Raw genomic sequence first — 18,306 nt, 5'->3', positions numbered from 1 at the left:
TAGTATAGTATAGTTCTCCCACCACTTTAGATCATTCATGACCGAGCCAAGGTCTTCCTGTGTAGATCAGCATTCTAGCCAGTCTGACGATAAGTTCATTCGTTTTTACCAAGGAACAGACAGTCATTGTTGTAATTCTTGATTATATTTACACACATTATATTCAGTACTAGGTTTAAAAAGAAAATTCATACATCTATACAGTAACATAATAGTATTCTGATTAGTCAGTCCTGATTGAAATGTATACATAATTAGTCATTATTGATTAAAAAAACTTTATAATAGTCCTACAATACTGTAGACATTAAAACAGACGTAATATTAATATCCTCTGTGGTATTTCTTCATTCAGATGAGCTTGCTGTGATTTGCCAACGTGAACTCAAATCTAATCTAAAGAAGAAGTTTCAATGTGTATTTGAGGGGATCGCTAAACAAGGAAACCCAACACTTCTCAATAAGATCTACACAGAGCTCTACATCACAGAGGGTGGAACAGGAGAGGTCAATAATGAACATGAGCTGAGACAGATTGAGACAACAACCAGGAAACAAGCAAGACCAGAGACTCCAATCAAATGCAACGACATCTTCAAACCCTTAACTGGACAAGACAAACTTATCAGAACTGTGCTGATTAAAGGGAGTCACTGGCATTGGAAAAACAGTCTCTGTGCAGAAGTTCATTCTGGATTGGGCTGAAGGAAAAGCAAATCAGGATGTCCAATTTGTGTTTTTTCATTCCCTTTTCGGGAGCTGAATTTGATGAGCGGATCAACACACTTTCATTGAACTTCTCAATCACTTCTCAATGGAAACCAAACAATCAAGAATCTCCTAACTATGACAAGTACAAAGTTCTGTTCATCTTTGATGGTCTGGATGAGTGTCGACTGCCCCTAGACTTCCAGAAGAACAGATCTGTTGGGACGTCACAGAGCCAACCTCAGTGGATGTTCTGCTGACAAATCTCATCAAGTAAAATCTGCTTCCCTCTGCTCTCCTCTGGATAACTACCCGACCTGCAGCAGCCAATAAGATCCCTTCAGGGTGTGTTGACCAGGTGACAGAGGTACGAGGGTTCCAATGACCCACAGAAGGAGAAGTACTTCAGGAAGAGATTCAGTGATGAGGACCTGGCCAGCAGAATCATCTCACACATAAAGACATCAAGGAGCCTCCACATCATGTGCCACATTCCAGTCTTCTGTTGGATTTCTGCTATAGTCCTGAATACATGCTGAAACACAAGAAGAAGAGAGATGCCCAAGACTCTGACTGAGATGTACACACACCTTGTGATGTTTTATACCAAACAGAAGAATAGAAAAGTATCTTGGGAAAGAAGAGACAGGTCCACACTGGAATAAAGAGAGCATTCTGTCACTGGGAAAACTGGCTTTTCAGCAGCTTGTGAAGGAGCAATCTGATTTTCTATGAAGAAGACCTGAAAGAGGCTGGCATTGATGTCAATGAAGCCTCAGTGTACTCAGGGATTGTGCACACAGCTCTTTAAAGAGGAATGTGGGCTGTACCAGGACAAGGGTGTACTGCTTTGTTCATCTGAGCATTCAGGAGTTTCTGGCTGCTGTATATGTGTTCCTCTCATTCATCAACAACAATGAGAATGTAATGGACAAACTGAGAACGACGTCCAGGAGCTTTCTGTGAGGATCAAACAAAGGCGTAAAGTTACTTTCTACAAGAGTGCTGTGGATAAAGCTTTACAAAGTGAGACAGGAAACCTGGACCTTTTCCTCCAGCTTCCTTCTGGGCCTCTCACTGGAGTCCAATCAGAAGCACTTACGAGTCTACTAACAATGACAAGAAGTAGCTCACAGAGCCATGAAGAAACAGTCAAGTACATCAAGGAGAAGATCCAGGAGAATCCCTCTCCAGAGAGGAGCATCAATCTGTTCCACTGTCTGAATGAACTGAAGGACCATTCTCTAGTGGAGGAGATCCAAAGCTACCTGAGATCAGGAAGTCTCTCAAAACCCAACCTGTCACCCTGGACAGTGGTCAGCTCTGGTCTTTGTGTTACTGACTTCAGAAAAGGAGCTGGATGTGTTTGACCTGAAGAAATACTCCAGATCAGAGGAAGGTCTTCTGAGGCTGCTGCCAGTGGTCAAAGCCTCAGAGCTGTTCTGTGAGTAAATAAAATGACATATAAGAACTAATCATCAGGAAGAAATATTCAGTTTAGAGAAAAATATGTATTATAATATGTATAATACAGTGCCCTGCGAAAAGTATTCGGCCCCCTTGAACTTTGCGACCTTTGCCACATTTCCAGGCTTCAAACATAAAGATATAAAACTGTATATTTTTGTGAAGAATCAACAACAAATGGGACACAATCATGAAGTGGAACGACATTTATTGGATATTTTCAAACTTTTTTAACAAATCAAAAACTGAAAAATTGGGCGTGCAAAATTATTCAGCCCCTTTATTCAGTGCAGCAAACTCTCAGAAGTTCAGTGAGGATCTCTGAATGATCCAATGTTGACCTAAATGACTAATGATGATAAATACAATCCACCTGTGTGTAATCAAGTCTCCGTATAAATGCACCTGATAGTCTCAGAGGTCTGTTAAAGCACAGAGAGCATCATGAAGAACAAGGAACACACCAGGCAGGTCCGAGATACTGTTGTGAAGAAGTTTAAAGCGGTTTGGATACAAAAAGATTTCCCAAGCTTTAAACATCCCAAGGAGCACTGTGCAGCGATAATATTGAAATGGAAGGAGTATCAGACCACTGCAGATCTACCAAGACCTTGCCGTCCCTCTAAACTTTCAGCTCATACAAGAAGAAGACTGATCAGAGATGCAGCCAAGAGGCCCATGATCACTCTGGATGAACTGCAGAGATCTACAGCTGAGGTGGGAGACTCTGTCCATAGGACAACAATCAGTCGTATATTGCACAAATCTGGCCTTTATGGAAGAGTGGCAAGAAGAAAGCTATTTCTTAAAGATATCCATAAAAAGTGTTGTTTAAGTTTGCCACAAGCCACCTGGGAGACACATCAAACATGTGGAAGAAGGTGCTCTGGTCAGATGAAACCAAAAAATTGAACTTTTTTGGCAACAATGCAAAACGTTATGTTTGGCGTAAAAGCAACACAGCTCATCACCCTGAACACACCATCCCCACTGTCAAACATGGTGGTGGCAGCATCATGGTTTGGGCCTGCTTTTCTTCAGCAGGGAAGAGGTTAAAATTGATGGGAAGATGGATGGAGCCAAATACAGGACCATTCTGGAAGAAAACCTGATGGAGTCTGCAAAAAGACCTGAGACTGGGACAGAGATTTGTCTTCCAACAAGACAATGATCCAAAACATAAAGCAAAATCTACAATGGAATGGTTCAAAAATAAACATATCCAGGTGTTAGAATGGCCAAGTCAAAGTCCAGACCTGAATCCAATCGAGAATCTGTGGAAAGAACTGAAAACTGCTGTTCACAAATGCTCTCCATCCAACCTCACTGAGCTCGAGCTGTTTGCAAGGAGGAATGGGAAAAAATGTCAGTCTCTCGATGTGCAAAAACTGATAGAGACATACCCCAAGCGACTTACAGCTGTAATCTCAGCAAAAGGTGGCGCTACAAAGTATTAACTTAAGGGGGCTGAATAATTTTGCACACCCAATTTTTCAGCTTTTTGATTTGTTAAAAAAGTTTGAAATATCCAATAAATGTTGTTCCACTTCATGATTGTGTCCCACTTGTTGTTGATTCTTCACAAAAAAAATACAGTTTTATATCTTTATGTTTGAAGCCTGAAATTTGGCAAAAGGTCGCAAAGTTCAAGGGGGCGAATACTTTCGCAAGGCACTGTATATTATTTTGAAAAACATATTGAATAAATTCATTGATTTTCACATCTGTATAACAATATGACCATACAATTCTAGGAGACGGAAGATGAATCTATATGTTGTTTGGGAGAATTAACCAAATGCATCTGCCATTGTCCTTCTACACTACTGGTGTTAAATTAACAGTGTGTTTGTGAAGTCATGATGATCTCTTTGTCAGGCTGTCAGGCTGTGGAGTCACAGAGGAAGGCTGTGCTTCTCTGGTCTCAGCGCTGAGGTCAAACCCCTCACACCTGAGAGAGCTGGATCTGAGTAACAATGACCTGAAGGATTCAGGAGTGAAGCTGCTCTCTGCTGGACTGGGGAATCCCCACTGTAAACTGGAGACTCTGAGGTCAGTATTATCAGATATGAAAGCATTTGAAAAGTCGTAATTATTCGGTTATATTCACTTATAGTGTATTAAAGTAGTCATACGTTTAGTATTTGGTCCCATATTCCATGCCTGCAGTGATTACATCAAGCTTGTGATTCTACTAACTTGTTGAATTAATTAGCAGTTTGTCTTGGTTGTGTTTTGATGTTTTCCTAATAGAAACTGAATGGTGAATAATGTCCTGTCATTTTGGAGTCACTTCACTTGTATTGTCAGTAAGAATAGAAGATGTTTCTGAACACTTCTACATTCATGTGGATGCTACTATGATGATGAATAATCAGGAATGAATCGAGAATAATGATGAATGAGAGTTACAGAGGCACAAAGATCAGACCCCCTCTGTTATTGGTAATGGTGAGAGGTTAGCATGTTTTGTTGTAGCCCTCTGTTATTGGTAATGGTGAGAGGTTAACATGTTTTGTTGTAGCCTCTGTTATTGGTAATGGTGAGAGGTTAGCATGTTTTGTTGTAGTCTCTGTTATTGGTAATGGTGAGAGGTTAGCATGCTTTGTTGTAGTCTCTGTTATTGGTAATGGTGAGAGGTTAGCATGTTTTGTTGTAGTCTCTGTTATTGGTAATGGTGAGAGGTTAGCATGTTTTGTTGTAGTCTCTGTTATTGGTAATGGTGAGAGGTTAATGTTTTGTTGTATCATGTTTTGTTGTAGCCTCTGTTATTGGTAATGGTGAGAGGTTAGCATGTTTTGTTGTAGTCTCTGTTATTGGTAATGGTGAGAGGTTAGCATGTTTTGTTGTAGTCTCTGTTATTGGTAATGGTGAGAGGTTAGCATGCTTAGCATTGGTAATGGTGAGAGGTTAGCATTTTGTTGTAGTCTCTGTTATTGGTAATGGTGAGAGGTTAGCATGTTTTGTTGTAGTCTCTGTTATTGGTAATGGTGAGAGGTTAGCATGCTTTGTTGTAGTCTCTGTTATTGGTAATGGTTAGATGTTTTGTTGTAGTCTCTGTTATTGGTAATGGTGAGAGGTTAGCATGTTTTGTTGTAGTCTCTGTTATTGGTAATGGTTTATATGTTTTGTTGTAGTCTCTGTTATTGGTAATGGTGAGAGGTTAGCATGTTTTGTTGTAGTCTCTGTTATTGGTAATGGTGAGAGGTTAGCATGTTTTGTTGTAGTCTCTGTTATTGGTAATGGTGAGAGGTTACATGATTTGTTGTAGTCATTTTTTGTTGTAGCCTCTGTAACTTTCTCACTCATTTTTTTCATGAATCTTTCATTATTTTTCTTAATCATGGCATCCTCAGGATACATTTATTATTGTTTAGAAACATGTTATCTACTCTCTGAGACAGAAAAGTACTCCACTCATCATCCACCATTTTATTATTGGGCAAAACACAAACAAAAACACAACCAAAACAAACTGCAAATGCAACTAACGAGTTTACGACAAAAAAACTAATTTTTTGACTATTTTAATACACTATGTGTGAATTGTTCAGAATACTTAAGACTTCTTCAAATGGGGAGACTAGAAACATAAATTGTTTTAATTTTTAATAGTGAAACACTTGTCTTAAAATAACCTCAAATTAAAGGTGACATTATAAACTGTCACGTCATATGAAACATTTGACCTCAAATCCAAAATGTTGGAGAATAGAGCCACATTTTAAATGTTAGCTTCACTGTCTAAATAGATATGGTGTGGACTGTATACTCAATACAATCTAAATCTGATACCTCACTGTCTAAATAGATATGGTGTGGACTGTATACTCAATACAATCTAAATCTGATACCTCACTGTCTAAATAGATATGGTGTGGACTGTATACTCAATACAATCTAAAAATCTGATACCTCACTGTCTAAATAGATATGGTGGACTGTATACTCAATACAATCTAAAATCTGATACCTCACTGTCTAAATAGATATGGTGTGGACTGTATACTCAATACAATCTAAATCTGATACCTCACTGTCTAAATAGATATGAGGACTGTATACTCAATACAATTTTTCTAAATAGATATGGTGTGGACTGTATTACTACAATCTAAATCTGATTCCTCACTGTCTAAATAGATATGGTGTGGACTGTATACTCAATCCACAAAATAGATATGTCAGGCAAAACACAACTAAATCTGAAATGTTGACAAATGACTCACTGTCTAAATAGATATGATGTGGACTGTTAATCTCAATACAATCTAAATCTGATTCCTCACTGTCTAAATAGATATGGTGTGGACTGTATACTCAATACAATCTAAATCTGATACCTCACTGTCTAAATAGATATGGTGAGGACTGTATACTCAATACAATCTAAATCTGATACCTCACTGTCTAAATAGATATGGTGTGGACTGTATACTCAATACAATCTAAATCTGATACCTCACTGTCTAAATAGATATGGTGTGGACTGTATACTCAATACAATCTAAATCTGATACCTCACTGTCTAAATAGATATGGTGTGGACTGTATACTCAATACAATCTAAATCTGATTCCTCACTGTCTAAATAGATATGGTGTGGACTGTATACTCAATACAATCTAAATCTGATACCTCACTGTCTAAATAGATATGGTGTGGACTGTATACTCAATACAATCTAAATCTGATTCCTCACTGTCTGTCTTCTGACTGATACTGATTTTAAACTGGTCTGGTCAGTCTACTATAATATTTGTACTATACATGTTTCTATCTGCAGGCAATACTTTGATCATTTGTCATTTTTTATGATGATACACTATTTTACGAATAGATATGGAAGGTTTCAGGACACTGATATATCTGAATATGTTGACAAAATAGACTGCCACTATTTTCACCACCAAAGAATAGCAGTGTGATTTTAATCTGATTTGACTCTTTGCAGGCTGTCAGGCTGTCTAGTCACAGAGGAAGGCTGTGCTTCTCTGGTCTCAGCTCTGGAGTCAAACCCCTCACACCTGAGAGAGCTGGATCTGAGTAACAATGACCTGAAGGATTCAGGAGTGAAGCTGCTCTCTGCTGGACTGGAGGATCCACACTGTAAACTGGAGATTCTGAGGTCAGTATTATCAGATATGAAAGCACTTTAATAATGTAGTTCTCCCATTTGAAAAAGTCGTAATTACTCTGAAACATTCACTTATAGTGTATTAAAGTAGTCATAAGTTTAGTATTTGGTCCCATATTCCATGCCTGCAGTGATTACATCAAGCTTGTGATTCTACTAACTTGTTGAATTAATTAGCAGTTTGTCTTGGTTGTGTTTTAGATGTTTTCCTAATAGAAACTGAATGGTGAATAATGTCCTGTCATTTTGGAGTCACTTCACTTGTATTGTCAGTAAGAATAGAAGATGTTTCTGAACACTTCTACATTCATGTGGATGCTACTATGATGATGAATAATCAGGAATGAATCGAGAATAATGATGAATGAGAAAGTTACAGAGGCACAAAGATCAGACCCCCTGTTATTGGAAGTGGTGAGAGGTTATCATGTTTTGTTGTAGTCTCTGTTATTGGTAATGGTGAGAGGTTAGCATGTTTTGTTGTAGCCTCTGTTATTGGTAATGGTGAGAGGTTAGCATGTTTTGTTGTAGTCTCTGTTATTGGTAATGGTGAGAGGTTAGCATGTTTTGTTGTAGTCTCTGTTATTGGTAATGGTGAGAGGTTAGCATGTTTTGTTGTAGCCTCTGTTATTGGTAATGGTGAGAGGTTAGCATGTTTTGTTGTAGCCTCTGTTATTGGTAATGGTGAGAGGTTAGCATGTTTTGTTGTAGCCTCTGTTATTGGTAATGGTGAGAGGTTAGCATGTTTTGTTGTAGTCTCTGTTATTGGTAATGGTGAGAGGTTAGCATGTTTTGTTGTAGCCTCTGTTATTGGTAATGGTGAGAGGTTAGCATGTTTTGTTGTATCCTCTGTTATTGGTAATGGTGAGAGGTTAGCATGTTTTGTTGTAGCCTCTGTTATTGGTAATGGTGAGAGGTTAGCATGTTTTGTTGTAGCCTGTTATTGGTAATGGTGAGAGGTTAGCATCTTTTGTTGTAGCCTCTGTTATTGGTAATGGTGAGAGGTTAGCATCTTTTGTTGTAGCCTCTGTTATTGGTAATGGTGAGAGGTTAGCATGTTTTGTTGTAGCCTCTGTTATTGGTAATGGTGAGAGGTTAGCATGTTTTGTTGTAGCCTCTGTTATTGGTAATGGTGAGAGGTTAGCATGTTTTGTTGTAGCCTCTGTTATTGGTAATGGTGAGAGGTTAGCATCTTTTGTTGTAGCCTCTGTTATTGGTAATGGTGAGAGGTTAGCATCTTTTGTTGTAGCCTCTGTTATTGGTAATGGTGAGAGGTTAGCATGTTTTGTTGTAGCCTCTGTTATTGGTAATGGTGAGAGGTTAGCTCTGTTATTGGTAATGGTGAGAGGTTACCATGTTTTGTTGTAGCCTCTGTTATTGGTAATGGTGAGAGGTTAGCATGTTTTGTTGTAGTCTCTGTTATTGGTAATGGTGAGAGGTTAGCATGTTTTGTTGTAGCTCTGTTATTGGTAATGGTTTAGTGTTTTGTTGTAGTCTCTGTTATTGGTAATGGTGAGAGGTTATGTTTTGTTGTAGTCTCTGTTATTGGTAATGGTGAGAGGTTACCATGTTTTGTTGTAGCCTCTGTTATTGGTAATGGTGAGAGGTTAGCTGTTTTGTTGTAGTCTCTGTTATTGGTAATGGTGAGAGGTTAGCATGCTTTGTTGTAGTCTCTGTTATTGGTAATGGTGAGAGGTTACCATGTTTTGTTGTAGTCTCTGTTATTGGTAATGGTGAGAGGTTACCATGTTTTGTTGTAGCCTCTGTAACTTTCTCACTCATTATTTTTCATGAATCTTTCATTATTTTTCTTAATCATGGCATCATCAGGATTAATTTATTATTGTTTAGAAACATGTTATCTACTCTCTGAGACAGAAAAGTACTCCACTCATCATCCACCATTTTATTATTGGGCAAAACACAACCAAAAACACAACCAAAACAAACTGCAAATGCAACCAACGAGTTTACGACAAAAAAACTAATTTTTTGACTATTTTAATACACTATGTGTGAATTGTTCAGAATACTTAAGACTTCTTCAAATGGGGAGACTAGAAACATAAATTGTTTTAATTTTTAATAGTGAAACACTTGTCTTAAAATAACCTCAAATTAAAGGTGACATTATAAACTGTCATGTCATATGAAACATTTGACCTCAAATCCAAAATGTTGGAGAATAGAGCCACATTTGAAATGTTAGCTTCACTGTCTAAATAGATATGGTGTGGACTGTATACTCAATACAATCTAAATCTGATACCTCACTGTCTAAATAGATATGGTGTGGACTGTATACTCAATACAATCTAAATCTGATTCCTCACTGTCTAAATAGATATGATGTGGACTGTATACTCAATACAATCTAAATCTGATTCCTCACTGTCTAAATATATATGGTGTGGACTGTATACTCAATACAATATAAATCTGATACCTCACTGTCTAAATAGATATGGTGTGGACTGTATACTCAATACAATCTAAATCTGATACCTCACTGTCTAAATAGATATGGTGTGGACTGTATACTCAATACAATCTAAATCTGATACCTCACTGTCTAAATAGATATGGTGTGGACTGTATACTCAATACAATCTAAATCTGATACCTCACTGTCTAAATAGATATGGTGTGGACTGTATACTCAATACAATCTAAATCTGAAACCTCACTGTCTGTCTTCTGACTGATACTGCTTTTTAAACTGGTCTGGTCAGTCTACTATAATATTTGTACTATACATGTTTCTATCTGCAGGCAATACTTTGATCATTTGTCATTTTTTATGATGATACACTATTTTACGAATAGATATGTCAGGTTTCAGGACACTGATATATCTGAATATGTTGACAAAATAGACTGCAACTATTTTCACCACCAAAGAATATCAGTGTGATTTTAATATGATTTGACTCTTTGCAGGCTGTCAGGCTGTCTAGTCACAGAGGAAGGCTGTGCTTCTCTGGTCTCAGCTCTGGAGTCAAACCCCTCACACCTGAGAGAGCTGGACCTGAGCTACAATCACCCAGGAGACTCAGGAGTCAGACTGCTCTCTGCTGGACTGGAGGATCCACACTGCAGACTGGAGAAACTCAAGTATGTAGAGGGTTTATGTCAATGTTCATATCAGACATGTTGGACTTATCAGGCTGGTTAAGACAAACATTCTTACCAACACTTGGACAAAGTTATATACTGTGTGTGTGTGTGTGTCCAGTGTGTGTCCTGTATCTGTCCATTCTGTTTGGCCATTGTGTGTGTCCTTTCACACAATGGACTCACTGAACACACATAGGACACCAACAGGACACACACACACACACACACACTGGACACACATAGGACACCAACAGGACACACACACACACACACACACACACACACACACACACACACACACACACACACACACACACACACACACACACACACACACACACACACACATACACAATATGTTGCTCATTACCTTCCACAGCAATAATCGTTTCACCACAGGGGTGTTGTGGTTAACTAACTAAATATTATGTTAATTTTCACATATCAATCACAATTAAAACTTAATTGTCCTTCTACACTACTGGTGTTAAATTAACAGTGTGTTTGTGAAGTCATGATGATCTCTTTGTCAGGCTGTCAGGCTGTGGAGTCACAGAGGAAGGCTGTGCTTCTCTGGTCTCAGCTCTGAGGTCAAACCCTCACACCTGAGAGCGCTGGATCTGAGTAACAATGACCTGAAGGATTCAGGAGTGAAGCTGCTCTCTGCTGGACTGGGGAATCCCCACTGTAAACTGGAGACTCTGAGGTCAGTATTATCAGATATGAAAGCATTTGAAAAGTCGTAATTATTCGGTTATATTCACTTATAGTGTGTTAAAGTAGTCATACGTTTAGTATTTGGTCCCATATTCCAAGCCTGCAGTGATTACATCAAGCTTGTGATTCTAATAACTTGTTGAATTAATTTGCAGTTTGTCTTGGTTGTGTTTTAGATGTTTTCCTAATAGAAACTGAATGGTGAATAATGTCCTGTCATTTTGGAGTCACTTCACCTGTATTGTCAGTAAGAATAGAAGATGTTTCTGAACACTTCTAGCCACTATTATTGGTAATGGTGAGAGGTTTGCATGTTTTGTTGTAGCCTCTGTTATTGGTAATGGTGAGAGGTTAGCATGTTTTGTTGTAGCCTCTGTTATTGGTAATGGTGAGAGGTTAGCATGTTTTGTTGTATCCTCTGTTATTGATAATGGTGAGAGGTTAGCATGTTTTGTTGTAGTCTCTGTTATTGGTAATGGTGAGAGGTTAGCATGTTTTGTTGTAGTCTCTGTTTTTGTAGTAATGGTGAGAGGTTAGCATGTTTTGTTGTAGTCTCTGTTATTGGTAATGTTTTGTGAGAGGTTAGCATGTTTTGTTGTAGTCTCTGTTATTGGTAATTGTTGGTGAGAGATTGGCATGTTTTGTTGTAGCCTCTGTTATTGGTAATGGTGAGAGGTTAGCATGTTTTGTTGTAGCCTCTGTTATTGGTAATGGTGAGAGGTTAGCATGTTTTGTTGTTTCCTCTGTTATTGGTAATGGTGAGAGGTTAGCATGTTTTGTTGTTTCCTCTGTTATTGGTAATGGTGAGAGGTTAGCATGTTTTGTTGTATCCTCTGTTATTGGTAATGGTGAGCAGTTAGTATGTTTTGTTGTAGCCTCTGTTATTGGTAATGGTGAGAGGTTAGCATGTGTTGTTGTATCCTCTGTTATTGGTAATGGTGAGCAGTTAGTATGTTTTGTTGTAGCCTCTGTTATTGGTAATGGTGAGAGGTTAGCATGTTTTGTTGTATCCTCTGTTATTGGTAATGGTGAGCAGTTAGTATGTTTTGTTGTAGCCTCTGTTATTGGTAATGGTGAGCAGTTAGTATGTTTTGTTTTGTAGCCTCTGTTATTGGTAATGGTGAGAGGTTAGCATGTTTTGTTGTATCCTCTGTTATTTGTAATGGTGAGCAGTTAGTATGTTTTGTTGTAGCCTCTGTTATTGGTAATGGTGAGAGGTTAACATGTTTTGTTGTTTCCTCTGTTATTGGTAATGGTGAGAGGTTAGCATGCTTTTTGTTGTATCCTCTGTTATTGGTAATGGTGAGAGGTTAACATGTTTTGTTGTAGCCTCTGTTATTGGTTATGGTGAGAGGTTAACATGTTTTGTTGTAGTCTCTGTTATTGGTAATGGTGAGAGGTTAGTATGTTTTGTTGTAGTCTCTGTTATTGGTAATGGTGAGAGGTTAGCATGTTTTGTTGTAGTCTCTGTTATTGGTAATGGTGAGAGGTTAACATGTTTTGTTGTTTCCTCTGTTATTGGTAATGGTGAGAGGTTAGCATGTTTTGTTGTAGCCTCTGTTATTGGTAATGGTGAGAGGTTAGCATGTTTTGTTGTTTCCTCTGTTATTGGTAATGGTGAGAGGTTAGTATGTTTTGTTGTAGCCTCTGTTATTGGTAATGGTGAGAGGTTAGCATGTTTTGTTGTATGAGCCTCTGTTATTGGTAATGGTGGTGAGTTTTGTTGTAGGTTAGCATGTTTTGTTGTAGTCTCTGTTATTGGTAATGGTGAGAGGTTAGCATGTTTTGTTGTAGTCTCTGTTATTGGTAATGGTGAGAGGTTAGCATGTTTTGTTGTAGTCTCTGTTATTGGTAATGGTGAGAGGTTAGCATGTTTTGTTGTTTCCTCTGTTATTGGTAATGGTGAGAGGTTAGCATGTTTTGTTGTTTCCTCTGTTATTGGTAATGGTGAGAGGTTAGCATGTTTTGTTGTTTCCTCTGTTATTGGTAATGGTGAGAGGTCAGCATGTTTTGTTGTTTCCTCTGTTATTGGTAATGGTGAGAGGTTAGCATGTTTTGTTGTTTCCTCTGTTATTGGTAATGGTGAGAGGTCAGCATGTTTTGTTGTTTCCTCTGTTATTGGTAATGGTGAGAGGTCAGCATGTTTTGTTGTTTCCTCTGTTATTGGTAATGGTGAGCAGTTAGTATGTTTTGTTGTAGCCTCTGTTATTGGTAATGGTGAGAGTATGTTTTGTTGTTTCCTCTGTTATTGGTAATGGTGAGAGGTTAACATGTTTTGTTGTAGCCTCTGTTATTGGTAATGGTGAGAGGTTAGCATGTTTTGTTGTTTCCCTTGTTATTGGTAATGGCGAGAGGTTAGCATGTTTTGTTGTATCCTCTGTTATTGGTAATGGTGAGAGGTTAGCATGTTTTGTTGTATCCTCTGTTATTGGTAATGGTGAGAGGTTAACATGTTTTGTTGTAGCCTCTGTTATTGGTAATGGTGAGAGGTTAGCATGTTTTGTTGTATCCTCTGTTATTGGTAATGGTGAGAGGTTAACATGTTTTGTTGTAGCCTCTGTTATTGGTAATGGTGAGAGGTTAGCATGTTTTGTTGTAGTCTCTGTTATTGGTAATGGTGAGAGGTTAGCATGTTTTGTTGTAGCCTCTGTTATTGGTAATGGTGAGAGGTTAGCATGTTTTGTTGTTTCCTCTGTTATTGGTAATGGTGAGAGGTTAGTATGTTTTGTTGTAGCCTCTGTTATTGGTAATGGTGAGAGGTTAGTGTGTTTTGTTGTTTCCTCTGTTATTGGTAATGGTGAGAGGTTAGCATGTTTTGTTGTAGCCTCTGTTATTGGTAATGGTGAGAGGTTAGTATGTTTTGTTGTAGACTCTGTTATTGGTAATGGTGAGAGGTTAGTATGTTTTGTTGTAGTCTCTGTTATTGGTAATGGTGAGAGGTTATCATGTTTTGTTGTAATCTCTGTTATTGGTAATGGTGAGAGGTTAGTATGTTTTGTTGTAGCCTCTGTTATTGGTAATGGTGAGAGGTTAGTGTGTTTTGTTGTAGTCTCTGTTATTGGTAATGGTGAGAGGTTAGTGTGTTTTGTTGTAGTCTCTGTTATTGGTAATGGTGAGAGGTTAGCATGTTTTGTTGTTTCCTCTGTTATTGGTAATGGTGAGAGGTCAGCATGTTTTGTTGTTTCCTCTGTTATTGGTAATGGTGAGAGGTTAGCATGTTTTGTTGTAGCCTCTGTTATTGGTAATGATGAGAGGTTAGCATGTTTTGTTGTAGACTCTGTTATTGGTAATGGTGAGAGGTTAGCATGTTTTGTTGTAGCCTCTGTTATTGGTAATGGTGAGAGGTTAGCATGTTTTGTTGTAGTCTCTGTTATTGGTAATGGTGAGAGGTTAGCATGTTTTGTTGTTTCCTCTGTTATTGGTAATGGTGAGAGGTCAGCATGTTTTGTTGTTTCCTCTGTTATTGGTAATGGTGAGAGGTCAGCATGTTTTGTTGTTTCCTCTGTTATTGGTAATGGTGAGAGGTTAGCATGTTTTGTTGTAGTCTCTGTTATTGGTAATGGTGAGTGGTTAGCATGTTTTGTTGTAGCCTTTGTTATTGGTAATGGTGAGAGGTTAGCATGTTTTGTTGTTTCCTCTGTTATTGGTAATGGTGAGAGGTTAGCATATTTTGTTGTAGTCTCTGTTATTGGTAATGGTGAGTGGTTAGCATGTTTTGTTGTAGCCTTTGTTATTGGTAATGGTGAGAGGTTAGCATGTTTTGTTGTTTCCTCTGTTATTGGTAATGGTGAGAGGTTAGCATGTTTTGTTGTTTCCTCTGTTATTGGTAATGGTGAGAGGTTAGCATGTTTTGTTGTATCCTCTGTTATTGGTAATGGTGAGAGGTTAGCATGTTTTGTTGTAGCCTCTGTTATTGGTAATGGTGAGAGGTTAGCATGTTTTGTTGTAACCTCTGTTATTGGTAATGGTGAGAGGTTAGCATGTTTTGTTGTTTCCTCTGTTATTGGTAATGGTGAGAGGTTAGCATGTTTTGTTGTTTCCTCTGTTATTGGTAATGGTGAGAGGTTAGCATGTTTTGTTGTTTCCTCTGTTATTGGTAATGGTGAGAGGTTAGCATGTTTTGTTGTTTCCTCTGTTATTGGTAATGGTGAGAGGTTAGCATGTTTTGTTGTTTCCTCTGTTATTGGTAATGGTGAGAGGTTAGCATGTTTTGTTGTAACCTCTGTTATTGGTAATGGTGAGAGGTTAGCATGTTTTGTTGTAACCTCTGTTATTGGTAATGGTGAGAGGTTAGCATGTTTTGTTGTTTCCTCTGTTATTGGTAATGGTGAGAGGTTAGCATGTTTTGTTGTTTCCTCTGTTATTGGTAATGGTGAGAGGTTAGCATGTTTTGTTGTTTCCTCTGTTATTGGTAATGGTGAGAGGTCAGCATGTTTTGTTGTTTCCTCTGTTATTGGTAATGGTGAGAGGTCAGCATGTTTTGTTGTTTCCTCTGTTATTGGTAATGGTGAGAGGTTAGTATGTTTTGTTGTAGCCTCTGTTATTGGTAATGGTGAGAGGTTAGTGTGTTTTGTTGTAGCCTCTGTTATTGGTAATGGTGAGAGGTTAGTGTGTTTTGTTGTAGTCTCTGTTATTGGTAATGGTGAGAGGTTATCATGTTTTGTTGTAATCTCTGTTATTGGTAATGGTGAGAGGTTAGTATGTTTTGTTGTAGCCTCTGTTATTGGTAATGGTGAGAGGTTAGTGTGTTTTGTTGTAGTCTCTGTTATTGGTAATGGTGAGAGGTTAGCATGTTTTGTTGTTTCCTCTGTTATTGGTAATGGTGAGAGGTCAGCATGTTTTGTTGTTTCCTCTGTTATTGGTAATGGTGAGAGGTTAGCATGTTTTGTTGTAACCTCTGTTATTGGTAATGGTGAGAGGTTAGCATGTTTTGTTGTAACATCTGTTATTGGTAATGGTGAGAGGTTAGCATGTTTTGTTGTATCCTCTGTTATTGGTAATGGTGAGAGGTTAGCATGTTTTGTTGTAGCCTTTGTTATTGGTAATGGTGAGAGGTTAGCATGTTTTGTTGTAACCTCTGTTATTGGTAATGGTGAGAGGTTAGCATGTTTTGTTGTTTCCTCTGTTATTGGTAATGGTGAGAGGTTAGCATGTTTTGTTGTTTCCTCTGTTATTGGTAATGGTGAGAGGTTAGCATGTTTTGTTGTTTCCTCTGTTATTGGTAATGGTGAGAGGTTAGCATGTTTTGTTGTAACCTCTGTTATTGGTAATGGTGAGAGGTTAGCATGTTTTGTTGTAGCCTTTGTTATTGGTAATGGTGAGAGGTTAGCATGTTTTGTTGTAACCTCTGTTATTGGTAATGGTGAGAGGTTAGCATGTTTTGTTGTAACATCTGTTATTGGTAATGGTGAGAGGTTAGCATGTTTTGTTGTATCCTCTGTTATTGGTAATGGTGAGAGGTTAGCATGTTTTGTTGTAGCCTTTGTTATTGGTAATGGTGAGAGGTTAGCATGTTTTGTTGTAACCTCTGTTATTGGTAATGGTGAGAGGTTAGCATGTTTTGTTGTTTCCTCTGTTATTGGTAATGGTGAGAGGTTAGCATGTTTTGTTGTTTCCTCTGTTATTGGTAATGGTGAGAGGTTAGCATGTTTTGTTGTTTCCTCTGTTATTGGTAATGGTGAGAGGTTAGCATGTTTTGTTGTAACCTCTGTTATTGGTAATGGTGAGAGGTTAGCATGTTTTGTTGTTTCCTCTGTTATTTGTAATGGTGAGAGGTTAGCATGTTTTGTTGTTTCCTCTGTTATTGGTAATGGTGAGAGGTTAGCATGTTTTGTTGTTTCCTCTGTTATTGGTAATGGTGAGAGGTTAGCATGTTTTGTTGTTTCCTCTGTTATTGGTAATGGTGAGAGGTTAGCATGTTTTGTTGTTTCCTCTGTTATTGGTAATGGTGAGAGGTTAGCATGTTTTGTTGTTTCCTCTGTTATTGGTAATGGTGAGAGGTTAGCATGTTTTGTTGTTTCCTCTGTTATTGGTAATGGTGAGAGGTTAGCATGTTTTGTTGTTTCCTCTGTTATTGGTAATGGTGAGAGGTTAGCATGTTTTGTTGTTTCCTCTGTTATTGGTAATGGTGAGAGGTTAGCATGTTTTGTTGTCGTCTCTAACTTTCTCACTCATTATTATTCATGATTCTTTCATTATTTTTCTTAATCATGGCATCATCAGGATTCATTTATTATTGTTTAGAAACATGTTATCTACTCTCTGAGACAGAAAAGTACTCCACTCATCATCCACCATTTTATTATTGGGCAAAACACAACCAAAAACACAACCAAAACAAACTGCAAATGCAACCAACGAGTTTACGACAAAAAAACTAATTTTTGACTATTTTAATACACTATGAGTGAATTGTTTATAATATTTAAGACTTCTTCAAATTGGGAGACTGGAAACATGAATTGTTTTCATTTTTAATACTGAAACACATATGTCTTAACTTCTTGCGTCGAGCCATCCCGGATCCGGTATCGTGACTACAGCCTCAAGCTCATTACCATAACGCAACGTTAACTATTCATGAAATTCACAAATGAAATGAAATTAATCTATTTGCTTTCAAGCTTAGCCTTTTGTTAACAACACTGTCATCTCAGATTTTCAAAATATACTTTTGAACCATAGCTAAACAAGCATTTGTGTAACAGTATTGATAGCCTAGCATAGGATTATGCCTGTCTTTCAGCATGCAACATTTTCACAAAAACCAGAAAAGGATTCAAATAAAATCATTTGCCTTTGAAGAACTTCAGATGTTTTCAATGAGGAGACTCTCAGTTAGATAGCAAATGTTCCGTTTTACACAAAAAATATTATTTGTGTCGACTAATCGCTCCGTTTTGTTCATCACGTTTGGGTAAAAAAAAAAAAAAAAAAAGTCATTAAAACGCAAACTTTTTTCCAAAATAACTCCATAATATCGACAGAAACATGGCAAACCGATGTTTAGAATCAATCCTCAATGTGTTTTTCACATATCTATCGACGATAAAATCCTTCGTGGCAGTTGATTTTCTCTTCTGAAGAAATGGAATGCGCATGGACCTACAGATTACGCAATAATTTCGACACAGGACACCGGGCGGGACACCAGGTAAATG

At 37.9% G+C, this 18,306-nt stretch overlaps 1 protein-coding gene across 1 annotated transcript in view; it reads left to right on the top strand.

Moving 5' to 3' along the window:
* The first annotated feature begins 1,823 nt into the window (after window positions 1-1,823).
* Window positions 1,824-18,306, top strand: part of LOC127918379 (ribonuclease inhibitor-like) — a 20,309-nt gene continuing 3,826 nt past the window's right edge. Inside the window, exons 1-4 of the mRNA XM_052501653.1 lie at window positions 1,824-2,024; window positions 4,031-4,227; window positions 7,130-7,303; window positions 10,253-10,426. Coding sequence (XP_052357613.1) covers window positions 1,824-2,024; window positions 4,031-4,227; window positions 7,130-7,303; window positions 10,253-10,426 — 746 coding nt within the window. The remainder of the gene's footprint in view (window positions 2,025-4,030; window positions 4,228-7,129; window positions 7,304-10,252; window positions 10,427-18,306) is intronic.

This window comes from Oncorhynchus keta, unplaced genomic scaffold (assembly GCF_023373465.1).
Source record: "Oncorhynchus keta strain PuntledgeMale-10-30-2019 unplaced genomic scaffold, Oket_V2 Un_contig_14072_pilon_pilon, whole genome shotgun sequence".
Classification (NCBI taxonomy): Eukaryota; Metazoa; Chordata; class Actinopteri; order Salmoniformes; family Salmonidae; genus Oncorhynchus; species Oncorhynchus keta.
Note: the sequence above shows the minus strand (reverse complement) of the source record. Positions and strands in the feature narration are given on the sequence as shown.